We start from the raw sequence: 14,202 nt of genomic DNA on the forward strand, positions 1-14,202 counted from the left end.
AGCCGTGACAGGAGAAAACATGGATAGCGTGGCTAATGTGCCTGTACCTCCCCATGACTCTCCCACGTTGTTTGACAAACAGCCTGAGGATTTGTCAGTGCGAAATTCAGAGCAGGAGGCAGACTTTGAGACCCTTGGAGAGTGTGGTCAGGACTTGCTGGGCGAGGGTTCTGGATCAGTGGCTGCATTTGCAGAGGTCAGCTTACATGAAAATGAGGATGATGGTGACCGTTATGTCACCAGGAAATTGACAGTGTGTGTAATGGCTGCCAGCAGTTCTGAAACAGATGTAGAGGAAAGGCAGCTTTAGCAAAAGACTGGGGATAGAGGGGGCCACGTGCCTCATGTGAATCTCAAAAAAGAGACAATCGAGTGGACACAGGCAGGAGAACAGTCAGAGATGATGAGGGAGATGAAGCAGGGCACCCAGCAGATGCAGAGGCGGGCAAAGAAAAAGAGCAGCAGAGTGGTTGCACGCACCTCTCCAGTGTGGTCCTTTTTCAAGTTGAAAGATAGTGACGAGGTCATAGCAATCTGGATCCTGTGCCACAGGCAGATCCGCAGAGGACAGGCTGGATTACATTTGGGTACAACATCCCTGCTTTTCCACATGCGCAAGAACCACAAACTAAAGTGGGAGCAGTAGTTGCATTCTTTTGAAGGAGGTGCAACCACGTCATTGTCTCTTCTTCTACGTCCATTGACTCCTTCTGCACCTCCAACTGTCATTGCTAGTACGTCTCAGGAGGTTGTTGCCAGCCAGACTTCTAGCGGTGAGGAAGTATCAGCTTCTGGCCGCAGGTTTCATGGCATGAGACGATGTTTGTCAGCGCAAGCTCCAGTGACCCCTTCAGCTCCCTTAACTCCCAATCCCTTCAGTTCACATCTAGCCAAACTATTAGCCTTGCAGCTACTGTCGTACAGCATTGTGGACTCAGCTCCCTTTCAATGACCTAATGGCCTGTGCCGAGCGGCGGTGGAATATACCAAGCTGGCATTTCTTCTCCCGCACAGCTGTACCCAGTTTACATGCACATGTAATAGATAACCTCTCCTGGGCATTGGCATTCTCAGTATCAAGCCAAATCGATGCTACCATGGAAAGCTGAACAACCAAGTTCGGAGTGGGACGCTACCTGTTCTTCACCACTCACTGGGTGGCTTTGCATAGCTCAGTGGGCGGTAGTCTGAAAGAAGCATTACAGCACCTGGTAACCCCACCAAGGGGTGTGGTGGGAAAGCATGGATCCTCTTTTCGACACTCCTCCTGAAAGGCCAGCACAGGACGACACTGTGTTTAAGCAGGACAGCTCCCTCAAGCACATGCATTGCCAGGCAGTGCTGAAACTGGTGTCCTTGGGGGAGAAAAGTCACACCGCCAGAGAACTCTTGTTCCCTTTGCACAGAGAGGTTGAGGCTTGGCTGACACCTCCTCGGCTCACAACAGGCAATGTAGTGTGCAACAACGGGGCCAACCCTGTGGCCATGCTGCGCCTGGGCCGCATAACACATGTGCCCTGCTTTGCCCACGTTTTGAACCTGGTGGTACAGAAATTCCTCCGCATGTACCCAGGACTGCAGGACTTACTGAGACCCCTAATTCCGCCGCGACACTTAGCATTATCCAGCGCCAACAGAGGCTGCCACAGCATAGACTGATTTGTGACACTGTGACTAGATGGAACTCCACCCTGCACATGCTCCATCATCTGTGTGAGCAAAAGCTAGCCATCCACCATTAATTGGTCAGCGTAGTGCATGGAGGCAGGATAGCCTTTGGTGGTAGTGTTGTTGTTCGAAGTCAGGTCTTCCTAATGTTCGAACCGAATATGGCCGTTCGAATTCGGGTCGACCCGACCCGAATTTTGTTTGATTCAACGCCCTGAATTCGACCCTCCCACAATGCCCAGGGACCTCCCTCATGATGCCTAGGGCCCTCCAATAACAGCAGGGATGCTCCCCTCCATGTTTGTTGTGGCAGGCAGCCGATTGGTTGTCTGTCACTGCATGCCATACAGGCAGCCATTGGCCTATATAAGCTTGCCTGCATTTACCACTCCTGACAGAAATTTGCTAGCATCACAATCTTTCTGTGCTGCTTGGCTTGCTTTGTAAAAAAAAAAAGTAAAAAAAAGTGCTTTACTTAGACTGTGTCACACTCACACTAATAGTCAGATTGTTGGATTGTACTCTATTGGTGCAGTCCTGAAATCTACTGTACTCAGATAGGTAGTGTTTCACTGTTAGATAGATAAATAGATAGATAGATAGATAGATAGATAGATAGATAGATAGATAGATAGATAGATGGATGGATAGATAGATAGATAGATAGATAGATAGATAGATAGATAGATGAAGGATAGATAGATAGATAGATAGATAGATAGATAGATAGATAGATAGATAGATAGATAGATAGATAAATAGATAGATACATAGATAGATACATAGATAGATAAATAATCTATAGTCTGTGTGTTACATACACGAACAAATACAGATATTTAATCCTGATACCACTTGCAATTTATTGAAATAAATCTAAACATTTCTGTATTTCTGTAAAAAAAAATATATCTATTTAATTTTGAAACCACTTGCAATCTATCAAAATGAACTGAAAAATTTCTGTATTTCTGTAAACAAAATGCAGATATTTAATTCTAATACCACTAGCTATCTATGAAAATAAACAGAATAAAATTCTGTATTTCTGTAAAAAAAATACAGATATTTAATTCTGATATCACATGCTATCTATCAAAATAAACAAAAAAAATTCTGTATTTCTGTTAAAAAAATACAGATATTTAATTCTGATACCACTTGCTATCCATCAAAATAAAAAAGAAACATTTCTGTAAAAAATACAGATATTTCATTCTGATTCTACTTTCTATCTATCAAAAAAGCCAGAAAATTTCTGTATTTCTGTAAAAAAAAAAGATATTTATTTTTGATACCACTTGCTATCTATCCAAAAGGATAGAACATGTTATTTATTTCTCTACTAAAAGTAAAGTAAAAAAATTAGCCAGTTACACAGCTCCATTGCAAGTTATAGACCTCAGAGACAGAGTAGAGATAGAGGGCCAAGAGGGGGAAGAGTAGAAGGAGATGCCAAAGAGAGCCGAATGAATGCTGGGTCTCCACAGCAAAGTTTCCCTGGAAGAAGAGGTTGAGGCACAAGAGTCAAAGGAGGATCAGCCCAGGGAACCCCTCTTTCATATATGTGTCCACATGTTGCAATGCCTACGGAGGGACCCCTGCATTTGCATCATCAAAAACTGGGATGATTACTGGCTGACCACCCTTCTGGATCTCCGTTATAAAGACAAAATGTCACAGTTTTCACCAAACCCGGCGCAAGAAAAAGAAAAGGTGGCCCGCCCGTGCACCACAGTCCACACAGGGGCTCAGGCAGACACTGCCTCCACCCTATATCGGACACTCCCTCCACCCGCACACATCCAAAAGTCTAGGCCAAAGCAGGGGGGATTTTCTGGATGCCTGACGAAACCTGATGTGGCCACATCAAACATGTGAAGTGCAGGGGCATAATCATGATGAAGATGAAGATGAACAGATGAAGCGCATGGTGCACGAATATGTTGTCTTTTGTCTGGCTGGTGGTGGTGGTTGACGACAACAGTTATGAGGAGGATACCTGTCCTGACAGTAGTGACACCATTACTTTTTGGGTCAACGGGCTTGAAATCTGCCCGCAGATGGTACAGTATGCCATCAGGCTTCTTTTGTGCATCCAGTGTTCTGTCCGAAAGAACCTTCAGAGCTGCTGGCGGAGTGGTCTCGGCCAACCGATCATGTCAATCGCCTCACCTTTTTGAAAATGAACGAAAGGTGGGTTACTAACAACTATCATACCTCCACTGCAGATGTCACTGATTGACTGACACAATGACTTACTGGACAACCGAGATGCCACTGAGAACCCACACTGCTCCTGTGCTCAGTCTGTGGCTGCCTATCACCAACCCCCTGTCAGCTGAGCCTGCCTCTGTTGAATTTTTCCATTAGTTATCGCAACGTACAGGGGTTGCATTCATCGCCAATGTCATGCTTGCCATTGTGCCAGCTAGCAATATACTTTAAATTTTTGCTACTTCTGGGGGGCCAACAAACTGCAGATGAAAACCCCCAGTGCTGCCACACTGATAGGTACCATTGTCTTTGCCTAATTTTTCAGCTAAGTATTGTAAGATTGAGGGTTGGCATTCATGTCATCTACTTCATGATGCAAACTAGCAATATCATCTACCTTCCTACCGCTTCTGGTACCACACACCACAGCAACAGTGCTGGGGCAAAAAACATCTTGGTCTGGTCCTCCTAATTTTAATCACAAATTTCAGAAAATTGTATTACACACTTCTGGGTGGCATTGACAATGCACTACACCCGGGTCTAGATGCCAGTTACCAATGAGGTCCATGCTCTGTCTCAGGGCCCATTGCCTCCTCCTGCTGCTGCTGCTGCCTGTCAGTACTCCATTCACTAAAATTGTATTACACACTTCTGGGTTGACGATGCACTACACCCAGCTCTCCATGACTCTTACCAATGCAGTCTCCCTGGCGATAGCTGACCAGAGGCCAAACACTGCTACTGCTCCCACTGACCCACACTCTGTAGCTGGTCCTCCATCTTTTTGCCTAATGTCACTGCACTACTTCTCCGCAACTTTATGGGTGGCATTCCTAACACGTCATCCAGGTCATGATGCCAGCTAGCAATGCGGTCTCCTGCTGTTTTGATGGCACAGACTGCTGCTAGTGGGTTGAGTTTGCATGTAGTGCCACCCTTTCTCAATGTCCTAATGTTTATGCTGCCTTCTGTACGCTGTCCGTCACACAAAAACCCTATTTACCTGCTGTCATTTTTTCTGCCATTTTCTGGAAAACCACAAAGGTCTTTTGGAACTTTTGTATTTTCCCCTTGTTGCCACTGTTCTCCTACACATACCCAGCAAATTTAGTGGCCCCCAACATGTATAGAGGCTTTGCTAATAATGTTTAAAGTCAGCCCATTGACTTTAATAGAATTCGCTGAAATTTCACTGACCCATCAGAAGTTCAAGGAAATTTTCAGACTGTCAGAGGCCTTCTCGATCATCCCTACTTTCTAAGTTTAATTCACCCACCACAATAAAAACTAACAATCAACAATTGATATTGTCCTATTGAGTATATAACCAACCCCCTTATTCCTCTATTTTTTAGGATTAGTGTTTGAAACTCATACTCCTACTTACCTGTGTCTTTGCTTGGCACACATCCTGGTCAAAACAATCAAGAGTAAGTAATACTTTTTTTATAATACATATACACCTTAATAAGGTAAAATAAATAGAACTTTCCAATTAATCCATTTTTTACTATTCATTAAAGACATTCTCTAAATATCTTGAAGTGATTAAATAACCAGTCCTCATGAGTGTCTACTTAAGACCCCCTCTATTTATGTATATTTTGATAATTGTTCAAATTTCAATAATGTATTACATTAAAGGCACATTTTGCCAATAAAAAACAAAAAACAAAACATATTACTATTTTTTCATATTACTAACCATAACTAACCACTAACCATAACTGACATCAAGTCTTGCAGGATCACTTCTGCCAGTATTGGAGCCTTCACATTGGTAATTCCCGCTGTCATCTGTTCCTGCAGATCTGATTACAAAGTTTTGTCCTGTATGTATCTTAGTACCATCCTTGTACCAGATGTAACTCAGATCTGATGAAGTCGGTGATCTTACATTACAAGTCATTGTAAGAGACTCTGTTGTGAAGATCTTGTCCCAGTTTGGGTTGAAGGTCAGCACAGGTCTTGATGAAGATCCTACAATGTATAACATTGCACATGGAAATTAGTCAAATAACTTCTGTTAGAAATCTGTTATGTTATGTAACTAAACATAAAAATACTGCAGATGTCACCATGATAGGAGGGAATAAAACAATTTTGTAGACATTATCTTAGATGCCTGTACATTATAACTGCAACAATTTGACAGATTTTCCTACAAGTGACTGTCAAGAGAGAAACATAGAAGCGGACATTGCAAAGCTCAAAAATGTCAAATTCCTGACCTCATTATATTTTAGTCACAGTCCCTGATGAAGCACACTATAAGTCGATGTCAGGAAATGTCAGAACTACTTATCGATACTTGTTTTAGGTAAGTGTTCCAGCCACCCAAGGTAGGCAAAATAGATTGTGAGCCCCTTGAGGGACAGCTAGTGACATGACTATGGACTTAGTAACGCGCCGCAGCGCTAATGTTGGCGCTATATAAATACTGTGCAATAATAATAATAATAACCCTTAGCAACTTCCAGAGGAACCCTGGTTGAGAATCACTGGATTAGAAGGTCTGGGACAGTGCTAGAATGTTTAGGGGGTAGGTAGAAATATTTTGTTACTGGAAGGCCAATATACAGACAATAAATTCATACTTTATTAATTTATAACAAAGATTATCTTACCTGCTGTTTCCAAAACCATCACTAAAAGCAGAGAAAAGGGATGTTACAAAATGTCTTATAAGTACATATAAATACATGTCAACATTTCAAGAGTAAGTAAATGCTGCCATTCACAAAGTGTTTGATTTCTGTATTTTACCTTCATAAGCATTAATAATCATTTAAGGTACACATCACAAGTAAACAAAATTTTATGTAATTATTTTCTCATTACATTCGTTCAAACCATCCAACATGGGTTTGGGATAAAGCTGGGAAGAGTTATAACCTCCATTGACACAGGAAGTAAAATACCACCTGAACCTGAACATAATAACCTGAACATAAATATTGAAAGAAAACTGAACAAAGTTTTAACTATTCATCACATATGCAAATAAAAAAAAATTACCCTATGGGCTCATAGGCAACAGCAAAATCCATGTACTGTCATGTGAAAAAAATAGTACACCATCCTTTAATTCTAAGGCTTTGCATATCAAGACATAATAAAAAAACATTTGGTGCTTAGGGGGGTCTCTAAATTAGGTATACACAGCCTTAGATGAATATCAAACACATGACATTTTACACTGATTTGTTATTTATTTACCAAAGTCAAAATAAGTAGTGTGTGAAAATGAAGTACACCCACTTCCATTATATCCCATTATATATTTTATATTATTATTTTCTATTACCGTATTTTTCGCCGTATAAGACGCTCCGGAATATAAGACGCACCCTCCAATTTTAAAGGAGGAAAATCTAGAAAAAAAGATTCTGAAAGATTATTCCCCTTCTGATCACTCATGTGCCATTCAAATTCCCTTTCTGATCACTCTGTGTCTTTCAAATTCCCTTCTGATCACTCTGTCATTCAAATTCCCCTTCTGATCACTCACGGATCACTACGGCAGTTAGGACAGGGAACAGCAGGTGGCGTTGTGCCAGCTTCTTTCGCTCTGCTTTACAGACAGGAGAAGACACGATGCTGGCAGAGGAGAGAAGAGACACACGCTGCATGCAGCCAGAGACACACGCAGGATCGGGTATCGGGTGAGTATATTATTTTATAACACATTTGTCGTAAAGGACGGACTAACTTTTCCCCCCCAGTTTTGGCGAAGAAAAAGTGCGTCTTATACGGCAAAAAATACGGTACATAGCCACACCTGCGCGGGTGTGTTGGGTGCCTCACCTTTTTGTCAATGCTATACAGCATGCCTCTGGCCTCTCTTTACAGGAAAGATCAATTAATTAGGACCAGTTTGCTTGTGCCCGTTGTTTCTTTTTGTTATTTTTTTAATTATGTTTTATTTTGGTTTTCTTTTTTGTTGTTTTGCCCATTACTCTGTTTTGTCCTAAATTATGGTGTGCATCAACAACAAAAAGAAAGTCTGAGCTGCCCTTTGTTACATAATACTACTGTACTGAATTTACAGATATGACAAATATTACGATAGATAAAAAGTGTATAATTGTTACTCATAACATACAAGGGCTTAACTTCTCTCAAAAAAGGAAGATGGCATTCAAATATTATGCATCCCTGTAGGTGAACATACTTTGTCTGCGAGAGACTAGATTCTCACAATCTTCTCGTACCTTTTACTTCCATAGGAAGTACCCTCAAGTCTACCAAGCCTCTTTTCAAGAGAAGAAGCGCGGAGCACTGATAATGTTCAGTAAAAACATGCCCTTTAAATGTACCAATGAACTTGTTGACCCTACAGGTCATTATTTGATATTACAAGGTACTCTTTTTGATTTGGAAATCATTATAGTGACTTATTATACCCCGAATGACCGCCAGGTCCATTTTTTAAACACTTATTTAGTGTGATAGCTACCCATGAGAATGCTGCCCTTTCAGTAACAAGGGATACAAATCTTATATGAATGGTAAACTGGATAGGTCGTCTACTCCAGCCCTGAGTCAATTGGGAATTGGTTTTTCCAGCTCTGATAAGTTCATGGAGTTATAATCTGAAGAGCAATTGATTGATGTTTGGAGGGAACTCCATCCCACTATGAAAGATTTGATCTATTTCTCACCCTCTCATAATAGGATCGATTATTTTCTTGTTCAGCAGCAATTATTACCGTATGTGAGCGCTTCCAAAATCATGGCGACTCCTCGGTCTGACCACTTTCCAGTACTAATTATTGGCATGTGATGCCTTAGTCCCTAAATCTTCAGAGTTTCACTGGCGGCTAAATGACGCTATGCTATCACAGCCTGAGACTGAGATTACTGGAAGATCATATCACTAACTACTTTGCAAACAATATTTACTTGGTCACTGATAACAATATGGAATGCCCATAAGGCGATAGTCAGAGGGCATTTAATACAGATATCATCTTGCCAGAAAAAACTAGAAGTGAACAACTGGAGTCTAGATGAAAAGACACACTGAATGAAATTGTATTTATATTAATTTAGAACTCAAACAGAACTCAATATTTTATTAAATAGCCATAAAGAAAACAACTTAGATAGCCTAAACAAAAGTTTTATGTAAGAGCCGATAACCCTGGGTCCATGCTGGATAAATTGCCTAATGCCAAATCTGGTTTCACTTCTATTCATTTACAGCAGTTAAATGGGTCTGTGACAGCACATTCTTCCTCTATAGGGAGCACTTTAGGGGAATTTTGGCAACTTTGTATGATTCTCCACCAGTTTTCCAATCTTCCCTAGTGAATTAATTATTTGCTCAATTATATCTTCCCACATTTTCTAGAGTATTGGGAGATAAATTAGCAACGGATATGACTGTACCAGAAATTCTTGCAGCTATTAAGTCACTGAACATTAATAAAACACCAGGGCCGAATGGTCATTTGGCACTTTACTACAAAAAATTTCAAGATCAGTTGGCACCTCATCTTGCAAATTTTTTCAATTACCTGAAAGACCATCAGCAACATCCTCATTTATTGTTATCAGCTCATGTGACAATGCTGCCTAAACCTGGGAAAGATGAGTTAGACCCACATAACTATAGGCCCATTTTAACTTAATGTGGACATCAAAATATTGATGAAAATCTTGTTGACCAGATTAAATACATTTTTACCATCCCTGATCTATAAAAATCAGGTGGGATTTGTACCAGGTAGGCATGCTTCTGATAGTAGAAGGAAAATGATTAATCACATTTTGCCCACTCTAAGGACATCCCAAGTATGTTGTTAGCCTTGATTATTTATTTAATATTCTTCAAAATGTGGGGTTTTCAACCGCAATTTATGACTTGGTTATATGCATTATACTCCTCTCCATCTGCCAGAATAGGGTATATGTCATATTATTCATCTGTATTTTCCATTAGGAGAGGTACACGGCAAGGGTGTCCTCTGTCCCCTTTACTTTTTATTTAACTTAGTCCATTTGATAAGGTCCAATGTTACTTTTCATGTGATTTTGGTAGGTGGTGAGGAGTAAAAATTAAATCTTTTTGCAGACGATATCATGATTACCATTACTCAGCCTATAATCTCGCTGCCAAATTTAGTAACAGTCTTATCAAAATTCACACACATATCAGGTCCAGTAATTAAGGAGGAGAAACCATGGCCATGAATATCACACTTCCACCTTCAACTCTTGCTGGGCTCCAACAAACATTTCAATTTAAATGGTCTGCTCAATACCTGGATTACCTTGGTATTAAGCTTACTAGGACGTATGACCAACTATACGACGCCAATTTCAAACCACTGTTTACTAAACTTAAAATAATGTTGTCCAACTTGGATTGGGAGATCCACCTCTGTTAAAATGACAATATTTCTGAAACTGTTTTATTTAATTAGGACACTCCCTCTTGCTGTCCCATCTTTTATTATGGGGATTCCAAAAAGCTTTTATGTCTTTTATATGGAAAGGCAAATAGCCACGGATACCCCAGAAAACATTATTTGTTTCTAAAAACCATGGGGGCTTATAGGTTCTTAATCTTTTGAAATATTATTAGGCTAGTTGATATTGCTCCTATATGTTCACTGTATGCTGGATCGGTGGCTCCTTTGTGGGTTCAGATAGAGCGACAATTCTTCCAAGCTTCAGCTACCCAGTCTGACCCCGCATGTGTTCCGCTGGGATGAAATTACGGTAGGTATTCCAGCAAATAAATGTCTTCATTCCTCCCTTTTTTTTGCTTGGGGCAAATTTTTCTGTTATGTTTTTTAGGTGCACAAACACTAATGCAATTAATGATAATTTCACACATACTTTGAATAAGTACAAAATGTTGTATTGAAATGCTTTGTGTGTTATATGTGCGCTCTACTTTACGATTCTTTCATTCTTATATCAATTACAATTCTTATTTCATTTACAAAAATTAAAACTTAAAATTATTGAAAACAAAAAAAAGTAACCTTGATAAACTGCCCTACTTGATCCCATAAACACTAGAGTAGTAGAAAAGCAATCATGCTGCCAATCATGCCAATCAAATGTAATATAAGAGGCATTTTTCACTGACCAGCAATACATTAGTTTTAGTTAGGGACTCTCAGAGACCTGAAAATGATTTGGAATACTTTAGTTTATTCACAATGATGAAAGGTAACTGCTGGTTATAGTTTATGATGAAATGGCATATGGTCTTTGCCTTGTTCATTAAACCATCACTAATATAAGATATTGCACTTTAAAAAAAATGAAAACTGAATTTACTTACAGAGCAGCAGTGCAGAGAATTCAGGGCTCATGTTGTATGTGAATACAAGTAATGTTACACTTTTTATATGACATGAATCATTCTTTCTTCCTGTATTTGACCAAAAAGGAAGCAGCAACCACACACAAACTTTTACTGTATGTCTGACAAAAAACAAAGGTTTGCAGTCTGCATACTGATTAATCACTCAAGGCTATAAAATATAACTGTAATCATCAGAGACCATAAGACATTTTTTTCAGTTTTTCACACTGATTTTAGATCTTCTTTCAGTTTTTTCCGCCAACTTTTTGAGTTATGCATGCATAGCAATGTTAGTTCAGTGTGAAGTTCAATATATTCAGTGTGAGGTCAAATAGGCACAACATGTACAGAAGGGGTCAGTTAGCTAGCCCCTCAGAGTGTGATTTTCCTATGTACGCTGGATTATTGCAGTACAAGCATCAATCTGTGGTCAGACATCATATTTTATTCCATAAGATTTGTTATTGACACTACATTAACTGAATTATCCTTTCTCATCACACCCATGCCGAGATTTTCTGCAACCAGCCCCTTAATCTGATATGAATCAAACAGATTCTGAACTCCTTCTTTATATGAAGGAGAATTATAGCTACCCAGAAAGGTTTTGCAGAGGAACTTAAATGCCTCCCAAACTTTTTTTTGGCTGTTGAGGATTGTTTAAAACCTTCATCCCGTAAAATGAACCTTTAAATATCCCTTTCTTTATTCTTCTGCTTTTGTTTGGAAATGTGTCAACCAGGTAATAAAAACCACATGCAGTTTGCATTATCCATGACCTTTGCATGGTTTTTCATCATGCTTAGCTTGATACATAGTGGTGGCAGAAATATTTTATGTGAACCAATCATGGGCAAAATTTGACACTACTTCCTCCTGACTCATGCTAGAAAGCTAGAGGCACAGAAAATTGCAGTGTTTTGTGAATCCCATCATGCAATACCAAGGACCTGATCATGTGTGTTCCACTGGTTTGTTTTATACTGGATTGTTTCAACCAATACCATCATTTTACTGCAGGATGCCATTAGTTAAACAGAATAGGCAATTGGTACACGTGGTTTGGAATTGCCATTATGCAGTAGGGCCTTCAAGCTTCTTTGTGAGTAATCAATAAAGAGAAGCCATTCAGAAAGAACACAAAATTGTGCTTTGTCTTTAGATAAATTTAGATTATGGATCATTCAGCTTTGCTTGTGTAAAAATCTCTGGTTCTGTATAATTCTTGATTATAACTAGTTGCTTTTTCACTATATTCCTCCTCATATTTTACAGACACATATTTATCATGTCATTAGTAGTACAGGAACAGGCAAAAAATAATTATGGGGAACAGTCTACAAGGCAAAAAAAGCAATTATTTAGTGGTTTCCCCCACACCATTGGGATTGCAAATGGCATTGCAGACAGTCATGCAGTCCGTTGTAACAACTGGGGCAGATGACATGTGGGGCCCAAGATCCTGTCACCAAGTAAACAGCTGAAGTACAATTCGGATATCCTCTTAAGATCTGCAGTAAGTGGCTGACAACATGCTTTCAATGCAAAGGAACAGCAACTTCAATCATGTACAGGTAATGATGCCTGTAACATACATCACATGCTAAAATTGGTGCAGGTGATACAATGCTCTTGTTGGTTTGTTTAAGGCACCTTCAAGGACTGTCAACCTCACTCATCGTCATTTATTTTCCACTCTTGTGTGGTTTATTGTGACATGAAAAAAATGGGTAAGGTCAGACACTGCCTAAAATTTGATCAAAGTCCCCATCTGTCCTGTGGTTCACCCCATCTCACTATCAAAAGGCCAGACTGTTGTTGACGTGCAGGCTGTTCTTTGGGTTTTCAGACCAAGCTATTGCTAATCAGAAGAGTGAGTGTAAAAGATGAGCAATAGCATACCTAGCAGTATATTTGCATGTTTGTACTTTACCTCAAACATTTCTGTGACAATTGCTTTTAACCATTTAAAAAGGAGGTGAGGTGAAACAAGATGCTTTGAATTAGTGAGTGGTTGGTGGTTTTACATTACAGGGGCTTTAATGGCTGTCAGTGCAGCCATTTACAATGTAGACACAGCACGCTAATTCAAAATAAAAAGAGAATGTTGGGGGTGCACATGCCGTCTCCATGATGGCAGCTGCTTAACTGAGCTCCTCACCACCTAACGCAAGAACAGTTATCAGCAGAGCTTCGAGGCATACTCACCTCACATTTGGGCTACCTTGCGTGTTTGGCAAGATAGAATACTCACCACATCCCTCTCCAGTGCCAGATCCACAGCCACTTGATACAGAGGTACCACATTTCTCCTCTTCTTTTACTTTGGAACGTTTTCGAGTAGTGTTACAAGAGGAACATGAGGCCCAGTTTAAGAGATTGGTGGCACACCTTACTAAAGAGATGAGAGAGAAATACATCATCGTACTGCACAGCTTGAAGGCCGCATGTCTGATGTTACCACGGTTTTAGAAGGTGTGACACCAAGGCAGGACTGGAGGTGGAAGGGAGATATATTTGCCCAATATTCCTCTCCTGTGTGAAGTAGCAGGTGGAAGACTCACCTGTGAGATAATTAATGAAGAAACACTGAGGGTGGGGATATAACATAAAGCCAGGAGCTCAGTCAGGAGCTTAACTTGGAGAGGCACAGACAAGGGTCTGTGCAGGCTGAGCTTGCCTTGGAGAGACACAGACAGGGGTTTGTGTTAGTGCAGCTCTATTTGGGGAGAACACTGTTTGGAGACACAGCCAGGTGGACTGTGTGAATGAACTCAAACCTGAGTAAAAAGTTGCTGAAAGCCTGGTTTTGAGCTGACAGGGAAAAGCCCTCCAGCTGATAGACAGGTACGCCTGATGTATAGTAAGTGCCGGACAGGCAAGGTTTTCTTTTGCTGTTTTGTTATTTTATCTGCAACCTTCAATAAACCTGGCTGCAAGCCAGCTTAACTCTTATACATTGGTGTGTGCTATGAGTTGGATGAACC

General features: G+C 40.2%; 1 protein-coding gene across 1 annotated transcript in view; it reads right to left on the bottom strand.

The window, feature by feature from the left end:
• LOC140342483 (Fc receptor-like protein 2) overlaps positions 1–13,635 on the bottom strand; it is a 44,805-nt gene extending 31,170 nt beyond the window's left edge. The window contains exons 1-3 of the mRNA XM_072428681.1: positions 13,470–13,635; positions 6,516–6,536; positions 5,786–5,868 (exon numbers count right to left, since the gene is read on the bottom strand). Of these exons, the coding sequence (XP_072284782.1) occupies positions 5,786–5,868; positions 6,516–6,536; positions 13,470–13,635 (270 nt within the window). The remainder of the gene's footprint in view (positions 1–5,785; positions 5,869–6,515; positions 6,537–13,469) is intronic.
• Positions 13,636–14,202: the final 567 nt, after the last annotated feature.

The sequence above is a fragment of the Pyxicephalus adspersus genome, chromosome 12 (genome assembly GCF_032062135.1).
Source record: "Pyxicephalus adspersus chromosome 12, UCB_Pads_2.0, whole genome shotgun sequence".
Taxonomy (NCBI): Eukaryota; Metazoa; Chordata; class Amphibia; order Anura; family Pyxicephalidae; genus Pyxicephalus; species Pyxicephalus adspersus.